Source organism: Epinephelus lanceolatus, chromosome 17, assembly GCF_041903045.1.
Source record: "Epinephelus lanceolatus isolate andai-2023 chromosome 17, ASM4190304v1, whole genome shotgun sequence".
Classification (NCBI taxonomy): domain Eukaryota; kingdom Metazoa; phylum Chordata; class Actinopteri; order Perciformes; family Serranidae; genus Epinephelus; species Epinephelus lanceolatus.
The window spans coordinates 39,570,941-39,584,568 of record NC_135750.1 but is presented as its reverse complement, the minus strand read 5'-3'; the positions used below and the strand labels follow the sequence as shown (position 1 = coordinate 39,584,568).

Sequence of the window (13,628 nt, the reverse complement as noted above, 5' to 3'; positions counted from 1 at the left end):
TATTAGGACAATACACAAAAATAGTGTTATTAGCAATAACACAACATAGATAAAATATAGTATGTAAACTTGTCCAAATGGCTTATGTCTGGTGGAGGATGAAGGTGTACAGTGCAGCTTTTTTTTCCCTTTTTTTTGTGGCACAAAACCAACCCCTAAAATACATTCAACATATCATCCATAGTGCAAGAGAGAGTGAGAGTATGTGTGTGAGTGTGTGTCAAGATGCTACTTGGGATATTTTTGTTTTTCAGTTCAGTGATTTCAGTGTTTTAATTCTTTGTTCCTCAGTTTGTGTCATACATTTACATAATGTGCAGCTAAGTATTCTTTCTCTCCCCCTCCTGGAGACCAAAGGCATGTTCTGTAAAAAAGAAACAATACATTAAGATTAAGATTAAGATTAAGAAGCTTTATTGTCATTGCAAGGGGGTACAATGAAATTCCGTCTGGCAACATCTCCTTGTAGCAGCACTATGTCCTAGTCATAAAATATAATGTAATATAAACAGTGAAATAGTAAAAATAAGGTGCAGTTTAGAATATTTACAACAGATACAGACTGTAATAGTCAGTTTCAAGAGTGCAAGACAGTCAGTAGTCCAGGTAGTAGTGGGGGTGTATGTGTGCTTCTGAGGGGGCGGGGGGTGTTGCATGATTTCATTTTATTAAATTATTGGCAAAAAGATACCAACAACCTGCAGTCAAAAATCCATTCATATCCTGTGCCAATGAGCAACTCTAAATCTATGGATGTTCAAAAACCTTGTCAGTAAACTATTCCACAGCCTTACTTGAAATGATCATCGGCTGTCATCAACTTGTGACTTTTTTGTGCAGTAGAGGATTCGTTTACAGAGAGAGTAAAATGAATGTATTTGTGTTAAAACATACAGCAATCTAAACATTGCTTGTTAACAGCTCACCTTCTCGCAGTCTTTTCACCTGCAGTTCTCTGCAGGACAGCCTCAGACCATCCAGGCTGGTGATTCTCTCCTTCCCCCTGGTAGAGGCAGGCCTGTTTGGGGAGGCAGCAGGTGCTGGCTTTAAGCCTCCACTCCAGATACTGTGCCCAGTGGGGGCTGGTGAATCATTCCAGCTGCGACTACTGGGTTTAGAAAGCTAAAAGGACATTTGGAAAGTTGTTCTAAATAAAATGTGACACATAATTTGGATCATCAGATCTCCTTTAACTGACTATGATTTGATACCTGTGGAATGGGTTTGTCTGGGTTGAAGACGTCTATCTTCTCCATGGTGTTGATGTCAAGGTTTCCTAAGGCCATCTGCAAGCCCTGTTCATCTCCTAGATTGCTGGATTCAACATCATCAAGGACAGAACACTGTGCAAGTTATGAAGAACTTACAATTTCCCATTTCTAAATTAAATTTAACCAAGGATGACACTAAATAATTTCCATTAATTACTAAAGAGACATCATGTCCGGTGTGATCCAGGACAGGGGGATACAGTCCAGCGTAGCTGAGGGTGGCCGGGTCAATGTGCTCTGGGTACGGGTTGAGGGGTACAACCTTCCTCCTGACTGGGTCAAACACCAGCTGGTAGAGGAAGGTGTTATTGGCTCTGATGAATCCCGCGATGTACTGTTCAGGGACCACTAGATTCATCTTCAGGTACTGGCCCATCTTTCTGATCACCTGACAGAGCAACCAGAGCTCACAATAAACAGCCTGCCACTGGAGCACTGCTACAAGGTTTTACTAACTACTTTTTGTGATAAGGTTGGAATTAGTGCAACTCCTGATTTAAAACTTATAGACTCACTTTCTGTATATCAATTTGCTGAATATTTTATCAAAAAAATACCAGTAATTGTGTAGAGAACTTCATTACCACCTAACTTTATTAAAAATTGATTGATTTTAATTGTTTTTCTACAGTATTGTTACACTTAAAGCCTTTTCTGTATTTTCCAAAATGAGGACCTTTATATTGTGAAATATTTACTGTGTGATTGGAATGGTCCTTTAATATTCAATATTTGTTAAGTCAATTGAATTCCACTGTACCGTTCTTTTTTGTTGGACTTATGCAATTCATTTAGATTCAATGTTTCTGTTCATAACTGGGTTTGAAAGTGACAGATTTGTACTAAAACATTTTATTAAATGTTACATTGTTTCTCAAATTTCATATCTCTATACTGAACACTTAATATTTTAAGTGCACAATTGCGCTAAGTGCGTTCACACTGCATAGTACAAGAAAATTGAGTGTACTACTGGCGCACTCAGAATGGTCCAAAAGTTGAGTGTGGAATGATGAACGCTTCACTTTCTCAATGGTTGCCATCTTTGTGACATAGTGGAAGCTACTTAACAAACTTTTGACATGGGGGCAAGGAGCCTTAGCTGGCTACAGTGAACACCTCTGCCTTATATGGATGTAAGTTATACGTGTTTTTTGCACTAAGTACCAATACTGTTGTCGAAAAGAAGCCATCAGTAATGTTTGTTGGGTCTGTAATGATTTGGTACCATGAACAATAATGCAAGTGCTAATGTTAGCTTACTACCTTACATTAGCATTCGTTAGCTAGCTAATTTGCTCATAGCTATGGCAGCACATTTTAATCAGCATGTTGTGGCGTAAATTTGGTTTTTGAGTAGGCAGAGATGGTGGTCAATTTTTGGCGATAATCCTCCACTAGGGCTGGGCGATAGAGCCAAAAATTCATATCTCTGTATTTACAGGCTGACTGGCGATACACGATATCCATCTCTGTATTTTCTATGAAATGGGCTACATGTTTTCAGTTGCAAGTCAAAGCCACATTTGAGATGTCACAAGCACTTTTATAAAAACAGACTGATGAAAATAAAATGCAAAAACAGGGATTTTTTCCTGTTTAACTTAACTTTAACTTTTTGTACACAGCACTGGGGCTACAGAAGTTTAAAGGTTTGCAGCATAGGACATAAAACTATAACATGAGTATAAAAGTATCAAGTAGGCATAAATCCATTGTAGTTTGGAACAATTAAAAATTTTTGTGGGGGAGTTAAATGTCAAATGAATATAGTGCTGGAAAGTGATTTAAATATTTTATTTATTTAGGCCATTAATCTTATTTATGCACATAGCATCAACAGAGAGGCTGAGGGAGGGAAGGAGCGAGAGACACTTTGTCTATGTTATACATGTCTTGTATATAAAATGGCTTTTTTTAAATTTTTTTATAAACAGATCTGTTTCCTGTACGTGTAACATATAGACGGATGTTGCACCGTAGACAAATTAACAGACAGACTAAACAGAGTAGCAGCTCTTTCTCTCTTTGTGTTTCTAGAGAACTGTACCAACGGAAGTATGCGATTTGGGACGCACAGTCTATGGCATGTGGGCTGAACAGTGGCCACAAGTGACAATTATGGTACAGTGGTTCATATTAGGATATGCTGCAACAGCACAAGTAGAGAAGAGTCATAAATCTGACTGAATAATCTTAACTTAAGGTATACTTACAAGCTTGTTCTGGCTCAATTCAGTCACGACTGATAACAGAGCTATCTCCATGAAAACTAAGAATTTGGGATGTAATTCAAAGCTTAGGAACCAGTTAGTCAATGGACCTTAAGTCAAGATCATGGTGTCAAACTACTATTTCCAAGGTCGAGTATGAAGCCTCACGCTCAAAAGTCACAACTGACTTATTGACGTCTGAAGAATAACTACTTGAAGATTGCCAACATTATACCAGAAGAAGGTGGTACCTGAGTGAAATAAATAAAGCAAGTCTACTTTATTATCTCTGCCAGGCATAAGCCTGGAGGAGATCATGTGTTTAGGCATGTGTGTGCATGTGTGAGTGTTTGTATCTGTCTGTCTATAGCAACACTGAACAAAAAATTAAGCACACTCGTTTCTGGTCCCATTTCTTACAGGTTTAAGTTAAAGTTCTAAGACATTTTTATGCACACCGTTTACTTAGATGACATGAGCAAGGAAGGAGACACAGCCAGCAGATGTCCATAACAGCGGAGCAGTTTATTTCTCAAACACAGGTATTTAAATTACCAGTGTGGGTCATTACGGGTATGTTTGTGGGGTTAACTAGGACACACACATCGTGGCCGTCCTACAAAAGGAAATAAGAAAAAGAGGACGGCAACATATTTAGCCTCTCATTAGCTAAACTGATTGCCCCTGAAAGAGGCATTCCTTTCCTGGCAGGGACGTTCAATTTATCCTACCTGCCTCAGGTGGGTCAGGTGATCTCAGGTATCTCTGTCTGGGGACTTTTGACACACTCAACAGATATAAATTTCTCTCAAATTCTGGCTGCAAATTTGTTAAAATCTGTGTTAGTGAGCACCTCTCCTTTTCCAAGATAATCCATCCACCTGACAGGTGTGACCTATGAAGGTGTTGATTAAACAGCATCATTACTACACAGCAGACATGGGGGAAAGTCACACATGTACAAGTAATAATAATAATAAATTTAATTTATAATAGGGATGTAACGATACCAGAAACTCACGATACAATATTATCACGATAAAGAGTCCACAACACGATATATATCACAATATTTATACAAGGGGGAAAAAAGAGAAAAGTTATTGTTAAAAATAGCTATTTTATTCAAAAATAGTGCATGTACACTGTACAGCATGTTATTTTTAACTTGGAAGCATATCATAAACAAATCAACACACAGTTGAACATGTGCTTTCATTTCCCCCCTATTACTGCTAGGCAGGCAGACATTAAAGTGCCATAACAAAGCCATGTCAATTAAAACTATAGTGACAGAATATGAAAATGGAAACATTCAGTATTTTTTAACCTACTCTGAACAAAAGCAGTGTAGTACTATTACTAGAAAGTCATCTGAATGACATCAAATTATGAGGATAGAGTAGTCTTAATATTCATCAAATATACAGAACTTAGAACAATCAGACCCTGCAACAACAACAAAATTAACAAATTAGAAATAATGTAAACTCAATAACACACAATCCCTCACTCACAGATACACAGAGAGACAGAGAGAGATGGGTAGAGATGTGTGTAAAAGGAAACCAAAATAAATAAAGCCCAGCCATTTCCCTGGAAATCATAGAAAAACTCAAAAACACACATTCACTCAGTTTGTTCACGCCAGGTTGACAATCTTGACATCAAGGAGACCCTAACACTTTCTCAGAACAGGAGATGAGGAGAGGAAAGCTCTGGTCCTGTGCTTTCATGTGAGATGCGTGGCATTTCTGTGCGACCCTGCATTCGCGAGTAATCCATCCAAAAGTAATGTTTGTGCAAAGCTGTATGAAAGCTTTGTTATACATTATTTTAGTGTAACTTTATACTTTTTTTCGCTGTGAAAACACTGGACTACCAACAAGTGCTTGGCCTTGTCGGAAAGCTACAATTCCGCTGTTTCACGTGATATGCGTGGCTTCTCGCTATGACGGTCGCGGAGAAAATCCACAGAGAAGAATAATCAATCTCCTTACTTTTATTCGCTGTTTCCTCCGGTCATGCACGGGTCAGAGTTGGAGGCTGAGAGGCTGAGCTTCACGAGTCTGCTCTCACCTGCGCGCGCAGTTGCATGCAAAGGATTATGGGGATTGTAGTCGCACAGTCATATTACCGGCTCTGTAGGAGAATGCAGCTATATAACTACCGTGGCATTCCCACGACGGTATCGAGAATTTATTTTATCGCGACACCGCAAAATTCGACATATCGTTACATGCCTAATTTATAAAGCATTTTTCATTTATAAAAAAAAAATCTCAAAGTCTACAGCACAAAGTAAAAAGGTAGGTGCAAGCAGGTCTCAAGTCTTTGTGGCGGCAGTAGCTCAGTCCATAGGGACTTGGGTTGGGACCCGGAGGGTCGCCTGTTCAAGTCCCCGTCCGGACCAAAATATGGAGTGTGGACTGGTAGCTGGAGAGGTGCCAGTTCACCTCCTGGGCACTGCCAAGGTGCCCTTGAGCAAGGCACTGAAACCCAAATCGCTCAGAGCGCCTGTCATGGGCAGCCCTGCTCTGACATCTCTCCACTTAGTGCATGTATTGGTCCTGTTTGTGCATGTGTGTGCTCGGACCTGTGTGTAATTGCCAACAGAGTGAAAAAAAATGAATTTCCCCTCTGGGATTAATAAAGTATATAAAGAAATTTACCTTCAAGTCTCAAACAAGTCCCAAGTTAGTTGTGGTGAAAAGCAAGTCTCAAGCAAGTCAAGTCCCTGCTATAAGTCAAGCAAGTCAAGTCGAGTCATTGCTCAGGTCAAGCAAGCACATAGAGCAAACATCTCCTCACGATCCGCTAGCTACAGCTCTGAATATGCTGTGATAAAGTCCGGTCTCTGTAGGCAGCCCAGGCTCCGCAAATGGCAACAAAAACATTTGGGTCCAGGCTGTACCAACCAGCCAGCATGAGACCAGCAAAAGCAAGCACACACGTGAATGTGGTGCCCAGAGAGGCAGTTAGAGCTACAGGCTACAATGACAGGGCTCTACGCTAACCTTTTTCACTAGGAGGACATGTGCTCCTAACTGAAAAAATTTAGGAGCACAGAGAGAAATTTAGCAGCGCAGTGAAAATTTTAAATAACACATGTAATAGGAAAACAACAAAATACAAATGCTACTCTGGAGCCACCCTCTGGTCCATCAAGTGTGGTAAGGGCTCAGCACACACACACAGGGCTACATGGGGCTTACTGCTCTACTTTTAGACACAAAGGATATCTTTAGTCCACTGGCTTTTGTAGTTGGGTTGCCTGGCACGCTTAGCTGAGTTCATTGGATGAACTCAGCTAAATTTTACTAGTCACTTCGAAAAGCTAGCTCCGCTGTGTTTGATAACATTGTTCAACGTAAACAGAAGTGCAACCCAGCAGTGTTTAGTATGCCTTTAATATTGAATTAAAGCCAAGTCCTTTCGAGTCATCTGTCTCAAGTCAAAGTCAAGTCTCAAGTCATGAATACAAAGTCAAGTCGAGTCTTTTATCAACGTTAGTCAAGCAAGTCTCAAGTCATCATATTTGCGACTTGAGTCTGACCCCATCTCTGCTACACAGGTGTGACATGGGATTGTTAGAATAAAAGGACAATCTAAAATGCGCAGTTTAACCTTGATAAAAGACATTTATTAGGATTTTGCATGAGTAGCGCTACAAAAATGCATTTTTTGGTTACAGATACCCCAAAGAATCAGTTAGTATCTGGTGTGACACCATTTGTCTCCTGCAGTGCGACACACCTCCTTCACACAGAGTTGATTGTGGCCTGTGGAATGTTGGTCCACTCCTCTTCAGTGGCTGTGTGAAGTTGCTGAATGGCAGTGGATGAATGGCATGACAATGGATCTCAGACTATTGTCACAGTATCTCTGTGCATTCTGCCATCAATAAAATGCCCCTGTGTTTGCTGTTTGTAGCTTATGCTGGCCCATAGCATACCTCCACTGCCACCATGGGGCACTTTGTTCACAACATTGGAAATGACACAGTGCTATACAGTGTCTGCCATTTGCCGGTACAGTGTAAACCGGGATTCATTTGTGAAGAGAACCCCTCTCCAAAGTGCCAGACGCCATCGAAGGTGAGCAGCCCACGCAAGTCAGTTACGATGATTAACTGCTGTCAGGTCAATATCCTGGTGAGGATGATGAGCGTGCAGATGACCTTCCCTGAGACGGTTTCTGACAGTTTGTGCAGAAATTCTTCAGTTGTGCAAACCAATTGTTGTATCAGCTGTTCAGATGGCTGCTCTCAGGCGATGTTACAGGTGAGCATGCTGGATGTGGAGGTTCTGGGCTGGAGAAGTTATGCATCGCCTGTCGTTGTGAGGCTGGTGGATGTAATGCCAAATTCAAGGAAATGACGTCTTATAGTAGTGAAATGAACATTCAGTTCATTGGCAACAGCTCTGGTGGACATTCCTGTCAATGGCATGCTCCTTCAAAACTTGGGACATCTGTATCATAGTTTTGTGTGATCAAACTGCACATTTTAGAGTGTCCCTTTATTGTGACCATACTAGGACACACCTGTGAGGTAAAGATGCTGTTTTATCAGCATCTTGATATGCTTGATATCTTGGAAAAAACACAAGTGCTCACTAGCACGGATTTTAGCAAATTAGCAACCAAAACTGAGAGGAATATATCTATTGAGTGCACTGAAAAGTTTTAGCTCTTAAATTCAACCTGTGAAATTGGAAGCAAAAAAATGTTACATTTAAAATTGTGCTCAGTGTAATCTGGCACACTACTGGATCAATCGGCCTGATATTTTGTGTGGACATGTATGACTGTATGGTCAAGAATCTCTCGTGGTTGCTGTGATTCAAAATTGTTGAAAAATCTATTTGACTGTTTTATACCATAATTGTCTGCTGACTCCTCACTCCTTTTGGCAAAAGCACAACTTTTGGATTTACAAACAAAGCTTTTGGATTTGCATCAATATATTTTTAAAGCAGCTGTGCAGAACTTTTTACCATTTATAAAACTGTCCCTAGTTCCTATCACCCCCTCTTGAAGATCCGCATATTTATTTGAACCCAACAGCGACAAAAAAGCCTTTCTCTATATGGCTATTTAGCGTAGCCTCGGTCGGGTCAGACACAGCATAAGTCAGCAAACCAGAATACGGCACCCGGAGGTGGAAGTAAGTCTGCAAGCCCGCAGAGGTCCGCAGCCATTAAACCACAGAAGAAGAAGGAGCCGTGTTTACGAGTAGGATTTAAGAAACAGGTTAAATGACATGTAGTAGGGAGTAGTGAATGATTTCGGACACATTGCACACTCTTGTACAGTAGGTGGTGGTATGCACATGGAAGTTGTTTGCGATCCACCAATAAATTGAGAGAAGAAGAAGAGCCGTGTTTACAGAGAGTGTTCTTCGAGCAAGCAGTACCCAATGGGCATTGCTGAACACAACAGTTTTACCAGATGTATCTATAAGGACTTGGTTGTACTTTTGATGTCATGGCAGATAAAGAAGGAGCACCATCTAAAAGAAAAAGAACAGAAGAACAGAAGAAGGCTAAACAGGACAGTGACAGGGCTTGAGCCCAAACGTGTGTAAACCTCGGTCGGGCATTCACCAAGTGGAGAGAGCTGAGAGATTTGAAAGGTTTTAAAACTGATCCCGAGTTGGCCCTTTTCCTAATCGACAGGTATGTAATTTTTGTTTTTATTTAGAGAATATACCGCAACTTGTTAGACGTTGTTTCACTTCAATATATGATGACATGGAAGTTAAGCATAAGCATAAGAAATTCAGAGCTACACCAGTACATTTATGATTTTCCTGTCGCTCTCCAAAACAAATGCATGCGGTAATTGCCGGCTGCAGTCGAGATTTTACGAATGAAGCCGAAGGCTGCAGTCGGAATTTTATGACACCAGGCTGTGGGTGTCATACCGCTTCAACCAAAAGTGGCGCTATATTCAACGGAAACAGAAAGTTCCGCACAGCTGCTTTAATTATAAATTTCTTTCAAATTTTTTTGATTGTAGTGTTGGTATTGGTATTTCAAACCTAGTCTGTTTAATTAATAATTACCTAATAAAGACACAAAGTAACCTTAATGAGTCTCATTTAAAATCTGTTGGACCTCCTAGGAATGCTAATACCATTTTTTTTCCATAAGTTGCATTTTAAGACCTTGGAGTTTATTTTGTTTGTGTTCGTTTTCCAGGCTTTAGTCAGATGACTGAAAGATACTTTTCTCAGAAGCAGGTTTGTTCATCAGTTTTTCTTAAAAGCCAGGTACCTTTGGAATCAAAACTTCAAATCAATGCACAATCCAACTTCACTATCTCACCATCTGTACTCACCTTGAGGATATCAGGGTCTTTGGCCAATCGCAGCAGTTTGCATGCCTTGCCTAGGCCGATGCCATGTAGGGAGGCCAGATAGTCACATCCAGAGAGGATGCACATGTAGCGAAACTTCTCCTCTGTAAAAACGTTGCCCAGAGCACGACAGCGGCCCATGTTAGTTTGGTCTATCTCCAGTCCATTGCCCTGCTTGTCCATTTTAAGGATGACCTGCATGATTGTGAAAGATGATTGATTTAGAAGTTGGTGGCAAAATATGAGCAGTGGTAGCCATGAGGCCATTGCTTTTGTCTCATGTATGGTTTGCTGCAAACAGGATTAACACTTAAGCGTTTGATTTATTCAACTTCTACTAACACTTGTCTGATATAGTCTGTTGTTTCTCTGTTTCACAGGCATGCAAACTTGTTCTTCTTCCTGTAGCACGCAAAGTTTTAGTACCCTTCTCCGCCCATGCAGAAAGTCTGAATGATGACAACAGTGGATAGCATTCCTTGTCCATACAACCATCAGGGCCCAGTTCTTTAAATGTACCAAGCAGCTCTCAGGCTAAGCTAAAGCAATCTGATGATTAATTTGTAAATCCCGATTTAAATTATGTCGGATTATTCATATTGGCTGAGAGCTGATCATGTGTTTGTGGTTACATCTAGTAGGTGTGTTGAGAACCTACTACTACTACTACTCCCCAGACAGAGTGCTGAGTGGAGTGAATATATGATTAACTCGACTGTTTGTTAATTCATGTAGAAATATAACGCTCCCTTGCTCTGAACAACAAGGCTCTCATTTTAGTATGGAGCATCAGACTGAATTTGCGAATGCACCATGTCAGGTCACTCACCCTCCAGGACCATGAGTGTTACTTTGATAAGTATATACTGACCAGACCAGACTGGCCGACCTGTATGCTCTCACTCAGTGGATGGATGATTTGACAGGATTGCTGAAGGTTGGATGGCCGGCTTTGTGGTTGATTACTATCCCAATCTTACAAAGAAAGACGACATGAATGGTTTCCTTCAGTTTGTTTTGCCATTGAAGCTAACGCACTAAAAAGTACGCATAATGGAGAAATCCAATATTCCTCTTAATACATCACCAATTTCTGAGGAGGTGGACATGATAACCCTTAATACACATAACATTAGTCATCCCTACAACAGTAAATACTTTTTTCCTAACCTGATATGAAGTGTGCCCTGCACATGCGAGCATTTTTGATGATCGCCTCCTTCCAGTCCTTTCGTCTTATTGCATTCAATTAATTCAAAAAGTTTTGAGCCATGACTCCCTCTACTCTAGCACCCAATAACAACAATAACAAGGTGACATTTTGTAGCCTACAGCCCTGTGGGGGAAAGTCATGTTTTGCCTCCAGCTAACAAACTGTTGTCATTTTGACGTCTGCCCTAAAAGGGTCTAAAGCCCAATATCACAAATCACAGCTGAGGGGCTGCTTTTTTAAAAAAAATGAATTTTATATACTTTCTTAAAATTAATTTTTTTCTCTCCGTTGTCATTAACACACAGGTCCGAAATACACACACATGCACAAACAGGACCTATATATGCACAAAGTGGAGAGATGTCAAAGTGGAGAGACATAATAATAATTAACATAATAACATAATATAATAATTACAGATCATGATGATATAAAATTACCTGCATTTTTTTTTATCATTTCCAAATCAATATTATATCAACACTCTTCTATTATAAGTCTGCAAAAGCGAGTCATTTGTAATTGAAAATTACTTCATGTATGTGGTTCTCAGTAAACTGTCTGGGTCATGACCCAGCTAATCGTCAATAACTAATAATAAACGCCTCCCTTGGATCTCGATACCTTTTTGCAGCCAAATGCCAGCAGGTCAGAGTCTTCTGTGATGACAGCCTGGGCCAAACCACATTTAGTGAGGTAAGCTAACTGAGCATCAGCTTCATATGGGGCCACAACACAGTCCACTCCTCTTGCTCGTGCAGCCTGGTTAAAAACAAACCCAAAAAAATGAGAGAGAAAAAGAAAAAATGTCCTACATAAATTCATCAACATGCAACATTGATGAGTGTAACCACAAAGAATTAAAAAAAAAAAGTAACAGAGAAACAAAGAAAGCAAAGCATGTATCTGTAGGGTTCAACTGGACAAATTACATTTTCATAACCTTTCGTGGCCGAACCTGATGTTTTAAATCATTAGTGAATGATTAATATTGTATAAACACAATTCTAAAAACACACTGTTCAAGACATAAATAATGCTAATAACTAAGGGTGCACGATATTGGATTTATCCGATATACCAACAAATAACAACTCATTTGGCCGATAACTGATACTAGGGCTGGGCGGTATATCGATTTTTTACATTGTAACGATATATTTTCAAGCAAGATACAGATTTAGACAGTACCATTTGTTTTGTACTGTTTGATATAGGGTCAAGTTGCATTACATAACACATACCAGTGTTCATCTCTCCTGTCTCACACTCTCTGCACAGCTCCACCCCACTCACTCACTCACAGTTTCTCCATCAATACTCAGAGAGACAGAGCTGCTCCATCAGTCTGTGAGATGAATGAAGTTACCGCAGTAGCACATGTACACTACTGTGGGCCTTTTCCTCTGTAACTTAAGCCACGTCCATTCAAGCCATGTTGTGCAGACTTAGGTTTCAGTTATCAGTTTACACACGTGGTGCGACGCCGAGCTGCGAACCTACTCCTCCTCCAGAGTAGCCGGGCCGCCTGCACTCAAGCTGTGACGTCTTGCCCACCGCAGCCAACATCCTACCGGACTGTTTCTCCCCTTTAAAACAAGCCATGTGTGTTGTGAGACTCTCCTCACCACTGTCAGCAGGAGACGAGAGAGAAATGTGTTTTTAAAAGTCTGTGTGTGTTCAGCTCTCAGTGCTTTTGTAGCTTCTAACTGAATCTCTGTGGTTTGGAGTTTAGTTTCTCTCCTGCGTCTTGTTTTTACTTTACATATCTGATTTATTTTACTGTTTATGTCGGCCAACCACCGTATTAGAAGTTGTGTGAAGTTGCTGCTCGAAAATTCAACTTTTCCTTATTTTGCTGGTTCATAATAAGTTTTTATATGACAAAAATAACAGAGGACTTTTATTTTAAAGACTCTAGAGGAATTAAAATATGTTTATTACCGACTTATCAAAACTTTATTTGTGGCTTCTCTTCAATTAAGACAAGTCTAATAATACCGCAGGGAGGAAGAGTAAAAGCAGAAACAGCCACAATGAGATGTTGATGAAGAGCTGCAGCCAACAGGCTCTTACTGCACCTCTGCAAACAGCTCACCTCCAACAGGTAAACTTCTTTTACATGCCCTGCTATAGAAAAACACATGCAGCAAAAAGAACAGGGGACTTCAGCCATGGATCAATTTGCAACTGAACATGTAGCCCACTTAGTACAAAATACCGGGGGAGATAACTGATACCATTGTCATATTGTTGTCATATATCTGTGTTGTATGGAAAATGATGCAACTTTCTTTCCTGAATCCTCTGACTGAATATACCTCTTTACCTGTATGCTTGTACTCTAGTTTATCTTTATTTCTTTGTATTTTCGTTTATGTAGGCCTACATATATAATACCCTGGTTTAAGACCATGTATTTGTGTTTGCATTGTGTAGTAGTATTATGTCATCATCTGATTTATATGCATCTATAAAGAACATTTCCTTTAAAATTCGAAAAGCCCTAAGGAAAATAAGAATTCACAGCCTTTTGTTTTCTAAGGGTGTTTTACTTCATGGGGTTTGTAA

The 13,628-nt window shown here is 40.0% G+C and overlaps 1 protein-coding gene across 1 annotated transcript in view; it reads right to left on the bottom strand.

Moving 5' to 3' along the window:
• exo1 (exonuclease 1) overlaps positions 1 to 13,628 on the bottom strand; it is a 73,687-nt gene that overhangs the window by 20,511 nt on the left and 39,548 nt on the right. The window contains exons 5-9 of the mRNA XM_033614085.2: positions 11,682 to 11,819; positions 9,827 to 10,039; positions 1,472 to 1,659; positions 1,212 to 1,314; positions 927 to 1,122 (exon numbers count right to left, since the gene is read on the bottom strand). Of these exons, the coding sequence (XP_033469976.1) occupies positions 927 to 1,122; positions 1,212 to 1,314; positions 1,472 to 1,659; positions 9,827 to 10,039; positions 11,682 to 11,819 (838 nt within the window). The remainder of the gene's footprint in view (positions 1 to 926; positions 1,123 to 1,211; positions 1,315 to 1,471; positions 1,660 to 9,826; positions 10,040 to 11,681; positions 11,820 to 13,628) is intronic.